The sequence below is a fragment of the Vigna radiata genome, chromosome 8 (genome assembly GCF_000741045.1).
Source record: "Vigna radiata var. radiata cultivar VC1973A chromosome 8, Vradiata_ver6, whole genome shotgun sequence".
NCBI classification, from domain to species: domain Eukaryota; kingdom Viridiplantae; phylum Streptophyta; class Magnoliopsida; order Fabales; family Fabaceae; genus Vigna; species Vigna radiata.
This window is the reverse complement of record NC_028358.1, coordinates 33,609,994-33,626,829: the sequence shown is the minus strand read 5'-3', so window position 1 is coordinate 33,626,829 and position 16,836 is coordinate 33,609,994. Positions and strand designations below refer to the sequence as shown.

Genomic DNA, 16,836 nt, shown 5'->3' with positions numbered 1-16,836 from the left:
TAAATATCAAAGATCGTTGGGGTAATCATTGAGGCGAACTCTCAACTTCTATCTGATTAGTTTCTTCAATCAATTAAGTTTGTTTTATGTCTTTTTCTTAGTATTTATGTTCTTTTATGCATGTAGACTGTCTTAATTCGCATGTGATGTCTGAGTCTTCTGTAAGATTCTCTGCTAATCAATGATTTTAATTGTGTGCCTTAATCATGTTTGTCTTGTTCTTAGGGGCAGATATAGCTTCTTGTGTATCAATAGGTGTTTATTTGAGTTGTTGGTTTGTTTCTCAGGCAAGGAAAACTAATTGCATTGCTTTTAAGTTATAAATATCTTGAGATTTGTTATTTGCATGATTGAGTTATATGATAGGTATAATATGCTAATTTTGGTTTGTTTTGAATGTTCTTTGATTGAATTTCATGGTTGCGATTAAGTTGATTTGAGAAATGAAGATCTGAACATTTGAGCCATTCCAATTTGACCATTTGAACATGTTCCCTTTTCATAAATAACAAAATTTTCATATGCCCGTTCATTGTGCAAGTGACAAACTGGTGTTGAACGTCAGTTCACCGTGCCAAGTCTAGGAGCATTTTAGCTCTAAACAACTGGCATCAGTCTTGTACCACTGAGTGTGCAAATATAGGAATGCTTTGACATTGAGCAAAATAACAGAGCATTTTTTTAGCGCCATGTCTCACTATAGGTCTGGAATTTTAGTTCCAAGATGCTGAGTGACAGGTGTCACTATGCATTATGTTTTGCAAGAAGAATGATGCTAAACTCAAAGATTATTACCGAGTGTCAACTTTTGCGAAACGTTTGATGTTGAGTTTCATTTTTGAGCACCAATGTGTATATTGTAATTTTCTTATGGTGACTTTTTTGAGATATTTTTATTATGATTTTTATGTATGCTTAAGATGTATTATGATGTTTTTATTGAGTGATAACATATTTGAAAAGATGTTGTTGTGAGAATTTCAAAGAGAAATTTAGTGTGGCGGTAATGTTTAGTGTATGCATTGACATATTGCGGTTAAGAAGGATACATCCTAAATTCTAATAACTATTCATGTTTAAAAAGAATAGAATGAGGTATGTGGTAACAGTTGCAAGATGTCCTAGCCACTAGACTATTGATCCTAAGCGCTAAAGGGATTAACCTTATAGGTGATAAGGTGATAACCCATTTGTTTATGACTCTGAAAATCATAAATACTACTATAAATGCACACCTATATCAAAAATATGTATTTGGATAATTGAATTTAGTGTCACTTGTTTGTGTGAATATATGAATTGTTATATGTTATACATGTTTAATTGATATATTAGTAAATCATGATTATTTAAATAAAATCTTTTACACATTTAAGTTATCTTTTTTTCTATGTTTGTTTATTTATGAATTTTATTTATTTGCAATAATCATCTTAATAGAAAGATAAGAAAGTAACATTAGATTCAATGCAAAAGAAAAATGATTCAACAATGTAACGTAAGGATGATCTAGTCATGTTTTTTTTTTAAAAAACCTTTTCATACTCTTTGACTGGGATTTATATATATATATATATATATATATATATATATATATATATATATATATATATATATATATATATATATATATATATATATATATATATATCACAAATGATTTTAATTTTATAATTTTTTGAAGTGTTTAAATATTATCATCACTTAAACTTTTTTTTTATGTCTTTATAGTATATAATAAATGTGTTTAATTTTTTAAATTAATAAATATGAAATGTTTGAGATGATTTGCTTATTATATTTTCGTGTTATTGTGTATTATAATGATTATATTTTAACATGACTAGACATAAATATAGATAAACAAATTATTCGGGTAAATAATATTAAGAATCTTGATATTCATATGACAATGGAATTGAAAATATGTTGATATTCTATACTTTTGATTTGTTATAATGATACTGATTAAATGTTTATGTATCGAGAAATATTTTAAATATTTTAATTAAATAGATTAAAAACAAAGAAATGAAAAAGCAATTCTTTTAAAAAATTAAATAAACTACTTTAAACAAATACAAAAAAAATATTAATAAATTCAATATCCATTAAACATGAATTAATTAAAAACTTCATACGTGTATAACCAAAAAAAGAATAAAAGAAAAGAAAAACATAACTCTTGCTTAAAGAAGTTTTAGAGAGTAATTGATTTTTAAAAAATATAATTATTTTTAAAGATAAGTTGTCAATTTAGTATAATAATTATTGATATAATTTTTTATACCATAATAAAAAAATTATAATTTTAGTATAAAAACTTTAATTTTGTTTGTTTTATTTAAATTTGTTAATGATTGAGGTATGTTAATAGTTGTGACATATATTTATCAAAAAAATTTAATGTGAACATGCGATTAAAAGTCTTTTAGCTTTAGTGTTTTACTTTGTAAAATAAAAATTGTTTGTAATTTATTTTAGATTAATTATGTATTAACTCTTTTTTTTTTAATAAATATATGTGACAAATACTAACGATCAAATTATCCTCAATTATATATATTAATCATTAATATAGTTTAAATAAAGATAAAAATTAATAATTATTATATTAAGAATGTAATTATTATTTTTCTTATTATACTTTCATATTGTGTTAATTTATTTTATAAAAATGGTTATTTAGTAATTTTTTTATAATTATATATATATATATATTATTTGGTATTCTTTTCAAATAAATTAAAATTTTAGCAAGTTATGTCAGTAATTTGATTTCTCAAAGTTTCAAAATTTTAAATTTTAAATTATTAACACTCACTTCTCTCTTAATTTTATGTCCGTCTTTGGTCAGCCTTTATCAAAATATATTTTTTTATTCGTTTAGTTAAATCAAAATTATTTCTCATTTGATATTTATAATCAAATTTCAACCGATGAAACTATCTTCCAATATTAGAAAGATTTTTTTAGTTAAAGTTTATAATAAATTATTTTTGCCATAAGATTAAAATAATAATTTTCATATTCATAGTAGTGATCGAAATACTCTATAAAAAAAGTTATAAATTTAAATTCTCTTATCCAATAAAATATTTACAAAATTAGACAACGTAAAATAAAAGTAATTCAACACTAAGGTGTTATCAATTTTTTGAAACTATGTTTCTTTTTTTATCGTGTCATGTGTGCATTAAATTAATATACATTATTACATACATTAAAAAAAATCTAAACATCATATAGGTAACTTTTCATTAATACTCCTTTTAACTATTCAAAATTTAAATTTAAATTTATTGCGAACACAGTCATTAATATTTTAACAATTTTATGTTAATAATTTATTAATATTTTGTCAAATATTTAGACTTTGTATAAATTATAATATTCTTATTACACTGAAAATACATTACAAACGATACACAAAAGTTCTTCTTTTTATTATTCAGGCATCATTTCGATTGGAGAGAAAATATGTCTAGAAAAGATATTCTAATATCGATTTATATAGTAATAAATACTGTAATAATAAATACATAATCTAATTACTAATTATCTAGTGAATAATATTATTTATATTAAATTTATATAAACTTTTACTTGATTGAGTCTAAACCATATAGATAATCACCTTAGTTAATTTATGTTACATTAATATATTTTAACTCTTAATTTCTTTTGCTACAATTGATCTTTGCTAGTTTTGGCTACAATGTCCTTCACTAATAAAAATATACTTTTTATAGTGACATTTTATACTTGTTGAAATCTATTAGGTATAGAAAGTGACACATGTGATAATTTTGTAAAGGTTAAAACCACTTAGACGTCCCTGTTTTCGTAAGGTCTTCCCATTTTGGTCCCGTTCTTATAAAACTTCCCAATTGGGTCCTTAAAAGTGTCAATTTCGTTGAAATTAACCCTTGCCGTTAAAATTAAGTAACGGTGTTAAATTTGGGCAGAGTTGGATGAGGACGTGTCAATCATTAAAAACGTGGCAGAAAAACGGGTGGTACGTGGCGTGATTAATTGATAAATTGAAATTAAAAAAGGGATTAGGGTGGGAGTTCATCGTTGCGAGTTCATCTTCTTCCTCAGACCAACCCCAAAACAGAAACATTCGCATGTATCTCTGAATTTTTTCGCTTCGAGTTCAATATGAACATTAACAATATTTTTCATTCTACAACAACCGAACAAAAATAACCAAATCCAAAACAGAACCTACCATCCTCATCGTCATTATCTTTGTCTTCATCTTCATCATAAACTGTGAAACCTCATTAAGAAGAACCCTAAAACCCTAATCACAAATTTCATTCTCAAACGTAAACTTCATCTTTTTCCTTATGAATAAAGCCTGCAAAAGGAAACCCAGAAATCACAGTACCAGGATCCTTTTCTCCTCCAACCCCAGAAATCACAACCGTGGGTTTTAACCCACACACCCCCAAAATCCGAAATCAAAATCGATCTGTCTTCTCTTTCTACTCCTTCTCCCCTTTCTCTCTCGTTTCGCGTTAATCGGAGGAAAAGTTGATAGATTTGAAGACCTAATGAACCGAATCGCAAAACCCAAAAGGGAATTTGAGGGAAGTTGAGAGAGGACGGTGGTTTTGGTGGCGGTGATGAGGAAGGGGGTCAGGGAATATCTGAAACCTCCACCTGCACCGAAAACGCCTCCCATTGCAGCACATCACTGAAGGGCAACACGTAATATTTGGAAAGGATCACGGGAACACATTCGGCATAAATTGCTTCCACGATTCTAGGACTGGCCACTTCGTGGCCACTGGGACAAAGACAGAACTTGGAGTTAAGCATGAAGGAGTAGTAGTCAAGGTCTTTGGGGAGGTATTCGTAGACGCGAATGTCAGCGTCGTGGTTCTTCCAGTAGTGGAAGAGGTTGGGGCGGATTGGACCGTGCAGACCGCCGGAGAAGAAGGCGAGGTAGCGGCGTGGGGTGTTGTTGGATGGGGGCGAGAGAAGTTTGGGGGAGACTTTGCCTTCGTAAAGGTGGATTTCTGGAAGGGAGACGTTACCTCCCTTTTTTATTTCACTCAACCCTAATTCCTTTTTTAATTAACCCTAATCCCCTTTTTAATTTCAATTTATCAATTAATCACGCCACGTATGACTCAGTTTTCTGCCACGTTTTTAATGGTTGACACGTTCTCCATCCAACTTTGTCCAGATTTAACATCGTTTCTTAATTTTAACGGTAAGGGTTAATTTCAACGAAATTGGCACTTTTAAGGACCTATTTGGAAAGTTTTATAAGAACGGGACCAAAATGGGAGGACTTTACGAAAACAGGGACGTCTAAGTGGTTTTAACCTTTTGTAAATAAGAGAAACTTTTTGATGGGCTGTCGCGGCCCAATCAAATTTGATTGCAATTTAAGAAATGCAGTATAGTGCTACGAAGTGACTCCTAGGTCGTCTCTCAAGGACCAATTTTGCGGTTCGAGTTTCGAGTCTAACACAAAGTGGGGGGTTGTGAAAGGTTCGTGAATGCAATGATAAAGTTAAAAATAAAAGAAAATAATATTGCAACAGAAATAAAGAAACAAAGCTGAAGATAATAAAGAAAATACACAGTGCAGCGGGAATGACACTAAAAGAAAACGTGTAACAATTAAATAAAGTAAAATGAAAGAAAGCTAAATATGATTAAAATATACTCCTTTCATACCGTGACCAATTGCTGGAATAAATAAAATGCCAATCTTCAAATTGAACCAGCACTACATTTTATAAAGCAAAGTTGTACCGTGAGCTACATGCTTCTATTTTCCAATTAAAAAAAAATTCAATCTTTCTCCAAATGTATGGATGCACGTAACCTATTCAAAGTAACGTTGCTGCACCCTAAGCCGTGACCTCCTTGCATTCTTTAATCCAAGATAAAAGTGAATCACGTTTCACTTATGCTAAAAGTAAAATTAAAAAAAATTGTTTGCAGCACCGTACACTAATTACCTATACCTATTTAATTACTTCTTCATTCTCAAGACATTAAAGAAAAAAAAATTCATTAGCTAGCTACCAGAATGCGTCCCATCATTTCCCTAGGCTCCAACATATTCTAAAAGCAAATAAAAAATTATAATAAAAGAAAGTGACTTTGCTGCAAATAAAAGAAAATAAGGAACTAAGACCAACAAATGCTAGCCGAAAACGTGTTTCTCTCAAATTCATCCCATAACCAAAAACAACGTTCAAAAGCTAAAACTAAATAGTAAGTGGTGGCTGCAGCTATATATAAAACCCGTGAACCTCATCCATAATCCATCACCAAGAACATTGTTCAGAGAAAAGAGAGAAAGTTGCAGCTCCCAAAGTGAAAAATGCCGAGTCCCCCTCCAAGTGACGGCTGGCTGGAAAAAATGTTGGTGATCCCTAGGACCATGTGTCCTAATAAAAATGGATGGGGTCTACTCTAAAAAAATAAAAACCTAGGGTGTCAAGTGTCTTACAATTTGGGCCCATCATAAATTTTAACAATGGCCCAATGTGCAAAAATTTGTCTAAAAAGTTTAAACAATTAAAATTACAATACAACTAAAATTTAAAATGTCTAAATGAAGAGTCTTGAATTTATTTTGTCTCCTCCAAATGTCCCAAATTGTGTTTCCAAAATTTTCCCTGAAAATAATAATGCAAATAATTAGCTCAGAAAATTCAAATTAATTAAAATTAGAATTTCCGGTCAAATTAAGCATAATTAGGAAAAACGGAAAAATACCGGACAATTAAGCACAATTCCCTGATTAATTCTAGCACAATAAACTAAGTGAAATCAATAAAATATTGACTCATCACTTTTCTATACCGATTGTACTAAGAATGTGCATTGGTTAGCATGGTTCTCGTTCTCTAGTTCGGTGGTTGACATTGCTCTCCTGAACTCGTACGCTCGTTGCCATTGTTGAAGTTGTTGCCGAGTTGGTTGGGTGAAGCTATTGTTCGACGTCATTGGTGGCTATTGTTGAAGCTATTCGTCGTGGTTGAATCTCTCGTATGTGGTGGGTGAAGCCCTCGTTGTGGTTGGTCTTATAGTGCTTTGCTTTTGTGATGAGTTCCTAAGTGTACAGCAGTGTGTTGTGGTGTGTTGGTGTGGTTGTTCGTGGTGTATGTTTGGCCCTCATCGCGTGGTCTGCTGGGTGTTCCAACAATAATAAGGTAAGCCATTTTATTATCATACATACTTTTTTGGGCAGAAATTTGAAATTTTGGATAGTGAAAATTATGCTTGTTATTTTGTGAAAAGAATTGATCAATTTTGCTCGTTGTTATTGTTGTTTAAGTGAAGCTTAAATGGATATTATACTCGTTTTTTTTGAAAAGCATTACTCAATTTGCTCGTTGCCAACATGATGTGTTGTTGTTGAGGAGATCTTGCTCACATAGGATACAATCTAATGTATTCATAATAGTTTGAGGTGATCTTCATCTTAGTTATATATAAAGCGAGATAATCTCAAATATACAACCCAAGATGATACTAATATATATAAATATTTAAATTCCATAAAAATCCATTTATTTAGTAAAAAGTTAATTATTTTCCTATTAAATATCTGAATTTAAGTTTTACTAATTCAAAAAAATTCATACATGAACCAAAACTTAAAAAAAAAATCTATTTCTAATATTTACATCCCTTTTCTTTGTTAATTTTTTAATACTTGTTACTTATTATAACAACAGTTAATGATAACAGCTATTTTATTTTCTGTAATTTTTAAAATTACTTAGATATGTTTTCTTAGTATTATAGCTTTAATTGGCACAAAACTGGTAATAATAGTTTTCTTATAGTGATAGTTTTTATTTTTTTTAATAAATCTATCATTTAATTTTCAACAATATGAATTGCATACATTAGCTTTTTTATTTTAATTTCTTCCTTTTATGAACTATGTAACAACTACATTATCCCAATTTAAGTAGAGTTTGCCAACAACAAAATAAATTTATTATATAAGGCTAGATATTGATGTTTAATTTATTATCAGAAAAACATGACACTAACGTTTTTTTAGTGAAAAAGAGATTCAATAATATTTCACTCGAATAATGATACCATGACACACTTTATATTCATTTAGTAAAATTATTATAAAAATATAAAGTTTTATATTTTTTTAAGAAAGAAGAGAGTAGAAAATAAGGAGTAATGCCAAATGAATGTAAAACATTTAAGTGTGTCAAAGAATATTTTTCATTCCAAATTTATTAGAATCAATTACACAATAAATATTAAACAAAAAACAACCACATGTATGTATTTAGAGTATTACACGAAAAAAAAATATTTTTGATAAAAACTCTTTCATAAAATTAAGAAATATATACAAAATACAATAAATATATATATATATATATATATATATATATATATATATATATATATGACATTTAATAGTTTTAAACTTCTAAATAAAAATTACATACATGATAAATCACAAGCAATTGAGACAAACATACAAAAGATAAAAGACTTTGTATAATAGAAACTAATTCTAACTATGTTGTTGCATCTTTCTCATCATGCATTAGATTAACAGAAACATCTTTATTTGCTTACATCATTAAGGTGATCATTGTGAAATAAGAAAGACAAATAGACAAATAAACAGAAAGGAAAGAATAAGCTATGGTAACAAAAGAACTTTCATAAATAAACATAAAAATAAACATCATATAACACTCATTCATAAAACAATTCTATCACATGTAATGACTCATTCTAGACTCAAATATATGATAAAACATTGATGTGAAATCTCTGGAGTTGTACACTTGTGGTGGCTTCTATTGCTTTGTAGTCATTACCAATGAGTTTACCCTACCACACACAAAGTTAGTCTGTTAATGTCTTTGGCCAAGGTAAATCTTTTAGACCAGAACTTCCTACGCCTCTCACCACACATCTCATTCTACTCTACCTAAGTTTCAATAATTATTAGAGCGACACGGTAACCTTCAATGTCTCGACTACTACATCAATGCTTACAACACTGAATTGACACCATAAAATATTTCCATAAGATCCATGAAATTACGTTAAACACATATACCATGTACATAAACAAATAATAAACTCATCATCATCCCAATATCATGCATGAATATACATCATACATACTCACAATCATGTTATCCATCCATGAAACATCACAATCTATAATATCCATTCACAGAAACCATGGTAAATCACTTTAAAGGAATCAAAGAATCATAAAATCACAAAAACCATGGTAAATCACATAAAATCACACACAAGATTAATCTATTGTCGTCTTTGGCCAAGGTAAAACTCTTATATTAAGACCTTATGCACCTCTCACAACATATCTCATTCTACTCTAATTAAGTTTGAATGGTTATTAGAGCGACATAATAACCTCCAATGTCTTTACTACTACATCAATGCTATCATGACTAAAACACCACTATAAAATCTCTCATGAGATTCATGAAATTATGCCAAATATATATACGATGCACATAACAAATAACAAACTCATTATCATCATCACAATATCATGAATGAATAAACATCATACATACTCATAATCATGTTATCAATCCATGAAACGTCATAATCCATAATATCCATACATAGAAACCATGGTAAATCACTTTAAAGGAATCAAAGAATCATAAAATCAAATAAACATAGCATAATACCTCTCGCTAAAGAGAGCTCTTAGTGCCAGTTCTGGTGCTCAGCACAAAAGCTTGTGCAAAATGTCTCTCTCAACGAGACTAACCTGCCGCTCAGCGAGACCAACTTACTCTTACACAAAAACTTATCGGATGAAGTATAATTAAGATTTCGTCTCAATGATCACTTAAACACATGTTTTAAAATAATGAAGCTTGTTCATAACAAAACTATTTATATTAAAATCTCTTAATATTAAAATAATCGAGTCTCGTTAATTTTAAATCATTATCACTTCTAAATTTTCTAGGTGCTTACAATACACACACAAACATCATGCACAAAACGAATAACAAACTCATCATCATCACAATATCATGAATGAGTAAACACCATACATAATCATAATCATGTTATCAATCCACGAAACATCACAATCCATAATATCCATACAGAGAAACCATGAAAAATCACTTTAAAGGAATCAAAGAATCATAAAATCACATAAACATAACATAATACCTCACGCAAAAGAGAGCTTTTAGTGCCAGTTTTGGCCCTCGTAGAAAAGCTTGTGCAAAATGTCTCTCTCAACAAGACCAACCTACTCTTACGCAAAAACTTATCAGATGGAGTATAATTAAGATCTCGCCTCAATGATCACTCTCATACATATGTTTTAAAATAATGAAACTTGTTAATAACAAAACTATTTATATTAAAATATTTTAATATTAAAATAATCGAGTCTCACTAATTTTAAATAATTATCACTTCTAAACATTTTAAGTATTTACAAAATATATATATATATATATATATATATATATATATATATATATATATATATATATATATATATATATATATATATATATATATTTATAACCTTGCAATTAAAATAGTGACAAAGAGTCAATTTAATTTCATTTATTTCACTGTTAATTAAGTTAAAAAAATAAAGTTTTGAATAAGACTTAATTGAAGTTGAAAAGAAAAAAACTTATCGTAACTTCTAAATAAATAGAATTTAAGGTGTATTTTATTTTTATCAATCATGTTAAGCATTCAATTGAAACTCGAAGTTAATTTAAATGATCTAATTCGAATTCAAAATATAAAATTTCACTTATAGATCCTACTTACTAAAATTGTTGATTTGTTTTTATCATACTTAGAATATAATTTAATTATTTTATATCCAGTAAAAAAGTAGCTTTATTTAATTTCTTACAAAATTATCATGGTTCAATACTTACTATAGTACAATGTTAGAATTACATTCTATCAACCTTTCAAACCCATTTTTCTTTAGTACAGCTACTTTATGGCAAAGTTAAAACACCTCTTCAGTTGCTTCCCAAACGATGATGAAGTAAAATGCAAGCTTTCAACGTCATTTTTTTATACACTTTAATTTAATTTAAAGTAAAATAACATTACTTGATGAAAGAACCAACTTGAAATACTTTTTTTTTTTTAAATTACGAAGTCTTTATTCAACCATTCTTTTAGTTAAATAAAACTACAATTTCAAACTACAAAAGTTCACATTCAATGCCTAGTTATTAATTATAACTCTCTTTTATATAGTATTTTCTTAAAAGAATATAATATAATGATTTTTGTTTAGTATATTCATGTGTTTAGGACAGTTTAAATATGTTTTCCAACACTTTTTAAGTATAAAACTGTTAAAATTGACAATTTTTCAGATACAATTACTGATTTTTATAATGTTATCTTTATAAACTTTAAGTCAAAATATTAACACAGTTGAAAATGAAAGTGAGATTTTGAAGATGAACTATCATTTCTTTAGTCTTTCTTATTTTTCTTAGGTCTTGGCTTATGAATTAAAATAAAAAACAATTTAAATATACATTTTTTTTTTTCAATTTAACAATATCAAGTGTTTTTACTATATTACAAATGTATTATTATTGACCACGTTACCATAATATTATGCAAAAATATATATAGAGTAATAAAATTCGAAACTTTAATGAGTAATTTTTCTTAATAAAATTAAAATTCTATACTTCATTTGAAATTTTTTACATCAATTTCACTTAAGCTCAGATAAAATTTTGTTCTCATCCATTATTTAATATATTTTATAATATTAATGAATATTTAATCATCACCCACATAACCATTATTTAATTAATTTAGATTGGATTGTTTTTTTTATCAAAATTTTCCTTAAACTCATGAGAGTTTGTTTGGTAAGAATAAAACATATATCTCTTGAATAAACTTTATGGGACATGATTCTTACATGTTCATAGTCTTACTCCTATTTTCACTGAGCATGCAAAGAGATTAGCTTTACTTAATCATAAATCTTCATTAATAATGCTATAGGAATAATTTAATTTTTTGCAAATAATTAATTTAAACTTTAATGATTTTTTACATACTTGTCTTATATATGAATGTTATTTAATACTAAAACATTCATATTATATTCCTTTCATATTCCATTATTCTGAACTAGAGTTTTAAGTGTGAAATAAGAATTATAAAAGAAGGAAAGTTTCAAATCTAATTAAGACTTTGAGACAGACTATAAACCATCATTCCTGCAATAATTTGGAGTTTATTTATCTTGAAATATTGAATGGAGAAGATAAAGTAGACTTGGAGTATTAGGTGCAGTATATTGAAATTGATTACTCTCTTAATGTTTTTATTTATGTAAATATGATACATATTATAAATTTGTTTTCTTAAAATCTGAAAAAAAAATGATGATGATCATCTACTTAGAATAATTTATTTTATTATATATACACGTGTGTTCTTCTGTGCATCATGTTTAATTTAAGGATAATGATATTTTAACAACTCTTTTTTAATAATTTTTTTACAACAGGACACGTGTCACTATTTTATTGATTTGTTTGAATTTATTCTAAAAAAATATTTGAAACGAATGAATCATAAATTATCACGTATGTGTTGTCAAAAAAGAGTTGTTAAAAAAACTTTTTCCTTAATTTTAAGTTGTGAACTTACATAGTGATATAAAGTTTTTTTTTTATTATTATATATTTGTACGTTTTGTTTAAAATTTAGAATTTAAAGTTAAAGGTTTAATTACATTTTTTATGTACATGTTTAGACTATGTTTTTGTAATTCACATAATTAAACCTAAGGTTATGTTTGTGATAAATGTGAAAATTAGAATATTTTAACAATTAATATATATATATATATATATATATATATATATAATCAATTAATGTAATAATTTATTATAATATTAATCAAATTTTATTTAAAAAAGTTTACTAAAAATGTTTAAGATAATTATTTTGGATGCAGCAATTTTTATTTACCTAAGACTGTATAAATGAATAGTTAAAAGAAAAAAGTTAATGAACAAAACTATAAGCTACAATAAAGTTTTATACTAATGAAAATAAATTATTTTTTAATTTATTTTACTAAATATAAGCTAAAGTCCAAACATCTAGTTTGTTTTATGAATAATTTTTAATATAATCAGAATCAAAATTTACAATTTTTTTTTTCCAAAAAACAAAGTTTTGGTATTTTCTTTTTTATATGCATTGACTTTAAACTCCATTTTTTTTTCTTTTTTCATTTAACCTTGCACATGATGTAACAGCTTATTTATGTATTTAGTCTAAGTACTTTCCTTTCATGATCACAGCTTGTGGTAGCTATACACAGTTTCAATTAGTAAGATGTGTTTTATTTCCTTAATTTGCATCTAAATTGTCCATATATTGGTTGCATAAGTTGTGTAAAAACACAGCAAAAACTTCAATGGTTTAATTTAAGATCCATTGTCGTATTAGCTAGCCAAATCCTAGTTTTCGATTTTCACAAAATGTCCTCTTTCGTGGAAAACAATAGCCACCAACTCCATCACACCAACCAAATCTTTCATGGTTTATCTTCCAAACCCAATCAACAGAAAAGGGTTTTCGATTTCGATTTAAATGAACCTCAAATCGATGCAATGGCTTCTCCTCCTCTTATGGACAACAATTTCGTTCCAATCTCTCAGGTATTATATATATAAAATGTGTTTTGATTCAAAAAAGTATCTTTTTTTTTTCTCATTTCATGATAAAAATGTTTTCTTTATGCTGTATGCTACTAGTAATTTAACTGGATAATTGTATCTACCTTTCAATAATTAGTATTTTAACAAAATTTTATATTTTTTATGAAGATCTTAACTGGATAGATAAGATCGAATTATAGAAATATAGTACATATATAAGAGCAAACTTCTTATTGAACTAGTTTTATATTTGAGTTACATCATAAATTAAAAGTTTATCGAATGAATGTACGTAATCTAATAGTGAGTATTACGATAAATTCAAATCTCGACTAATCTTACTCAACCAATTTAGTGAGATCAAATTAAACTTAAATTTCACTATTTTAATAATTTATTAAAGTCATTTAAAGTTTATTATAGTCAATATTTGATTGGATCTCTCTCCATTATCAAATTTAAACGAGAGGGTGTGTTAGAGATTAATTATATATAAATTAAAAATAAAATTAAATCATGCTATATAAGTAGTGAAATTGAATCGACCATTTTGCTAAGTGATTAGATCAAAATTTTTGAAAAAAAAAGAAGTGATCTTTGTCTTGTAGGCTTATAAATTTAATCATTTATACATAATTATGACATTAATTTACTTGAAGATACCATCAACGTGCAAACTCGTTTGTGTGGGTTGTTTTAATTTAACATTATCTTAAATTAATTCCTAGATGTATAGTTGCACTAAATATTCATATGCATTTGTTATTCACATCAAAGGTTGTCTTTCGTATAAAATATTTGTAATTTTAAACCCAACAAAGAATATTAGTTTATGAAAATATTACAATTATAATTTTATTTCTTATAAAAATACTAATAATTTTTGTCTTTATATTTAATTTTTTTTCTAATTAATTTTGCTGAATAAATTTTATTATAATTATAAAAATAAGGAATAAATCTTAAATATCGTTTTATATTTTTAATATTAGATACATGAATTAGATTTATTTTTGTAATACATTTAACTTATTATATTTAACCAAACTTGTTTATAGGTAATTTTGAATATATAAATTTTAATTGTTAATTTAAATAATATCATAATGTTCTAATATGCAAAATTATGTTTCTGAAACTTATGCCTTGTTTACTTAAGTGGATTTGGGAGAGAATAATTGATAGGATTTGAAGGTAATTTTTGTTGTTGTTTATTTGAATAGATTTGGAGGTAAGTGAGAGTAGATTTTGAAGTAAAATTTGTGAGAATCGGTGTAAGATTTAATTTATGTGATAGATTAAAAAAATTTACTTTCAAATTCACTATGGCTTACCTCTAAATTTATTCAAATAAACAAAAAAAAAAATTATCATCAAATCTTCTCAAATTCTCTCCATTACTCTCCTCCAAATCCACTCAAGTAAAGAAGGTCTTAAAGTAGATATTGTATCGAATGTCCTTATGAGTAACCATGATAGATTAGGAGTAATTATAGTAACTAATCTATTTTGTAATTCATCGAAAATATACACGAATTTGTCATATATGAAATGTTCAGGTTTCTGCTGATAATGTCCATGTGGCAACGGAAGGGTGCCAAACTCTTGCTACAACATCGGATTTGTTACCTCCTATGCAAGTTATCGAACAAGTGCATTCATCCAATTCCAATCATGACATAACAGTGAAGTTTCCATTTGATCTTAATGCTGAATTTGATGAGGAGGATTCAATTTCTCGCACTGAGGAAGCACGTCACAAAGTTGTTGAAACCATTCCAACTTTACCTTGTACTCATTCGGAGCTCACACCACAAGATGTTCCTCCGACAGACATGGACAATGAAGATAGAGCAAGTGTTGTCGAGGGAGGAACAGCTACCTCTGAAACAAGGTTTTTCTCTATCAAAAGTATCATTGGCATCACACTGATATATATCAACTATTTATGTATTGGTATTGTATGATATGCAGGAAAAGAAAGAAATCTACAGAGGAAGAATATGTGAAAGTGCAAGCGAGGTCATTTCGTGGGAAAACATTGACTGTAAATGTCGAAAGCCGAAGAAGGACCATAGTGGATGATGGTTACCGTTGGCGAAAATATGGCCAAAAAACTATAAAGGGAAATTTGTTCCCTCGGTATGTGTTCCTTCTTTACATTATGGAAAACTCTTTTGCCCTAGCTAGTATACATATTCATTCATTCATGCAATTGAAGATAAACTTTTCCTGGGAAATTTCTAGGGCCTACTACAAATGCACAAGTTCTGGGTGTTCTGTAAGGAAGCACGTGGAACGAGATTCGCGCAACAGAAAGAACGTAATCACTACTTACGAGGGAAAACACAATCATGAACAACCATCTCCTAAGAACCCTAATGAGAAACATTATGCAGAAGAAGAAGAAGAAGAAGAAGACGATGAAGATGAAGAAGATGACACAGAAGAACTTGCTACTGCTGCATCCAATGCTCTATGGAATTTTAGATTATCAGAGAGTATGAATTTTCTCAACACTCCACACCCTGCACAACATCGACTTCACACTCTTCAACTCTTTCGTAATGATACAAACCCTGGATTTGCCTACGCTGGGTCTGTTTGGCCTTTTGGAAGTTTCAACATGAATATTACGTCTTCTTCTTACACCACTCAAATGCATTATGCTTCTTTCTTGAACAGTACCAACACCATGCCTTACCGTTTCTATGGACTTGATCTTAACCGTTTTGCTGCCCCCCAAACTGAGTTTCCAATGCCACCACCCTTTAACATTCCTTCTTCTTCTCAAGTCTTTTCTATTGGCTCCAGTTCAGTCTTTCCTTTAAGGGGTGCAATATATCGCAGACTGTAACTCCTAATGCTTGAACAAGAGCAGAAGAACGATATTCTGTGTGGGGGAATATGCACATGCTTCTCTGCATCTTCAAATCATCGTGATCCGTTTATCCACATTTTATATGCATGCAGAACAGATATTATCTTTCCTAGTTAATTATGTTTGTTTTCACAAAATTTGTTGTTAGCTATTGAATTGTTTTTCTGTCGGTTTTCTTTTCGTGTTTTAAGATATTGGTTTTATGATTTGAATCAAACTATGGTATGAAGA

General features: G+C 28.0%; 1 protein-coding gene across 1 annotated transcript; it reads right to left on the bottom strand.

Moving 5' to 3' along the window:
* Positions 1-4,647: 4,647 nt before the first annotated feature.
* Positions 4,648-6,984, bottom strand: LOC106770567 (probable glycosyltransferase At5g25310). The gene is made up of 2 exons (XM_014656368.1): positions 6,841-6,984; positions 4,648-5,052 (listed from the first exon to the last, which is right to left on the bottom strand). Exons 1-2 carry the CDS (start codon positions 6,982-6,984, stop codon positions 4,648-4,650), a joined length of 549 nt encoding a protein of 182 aa, XP_014511854.1.
* Positions 6,985-16,836: the final 9,852 nt, after the last annotated feature.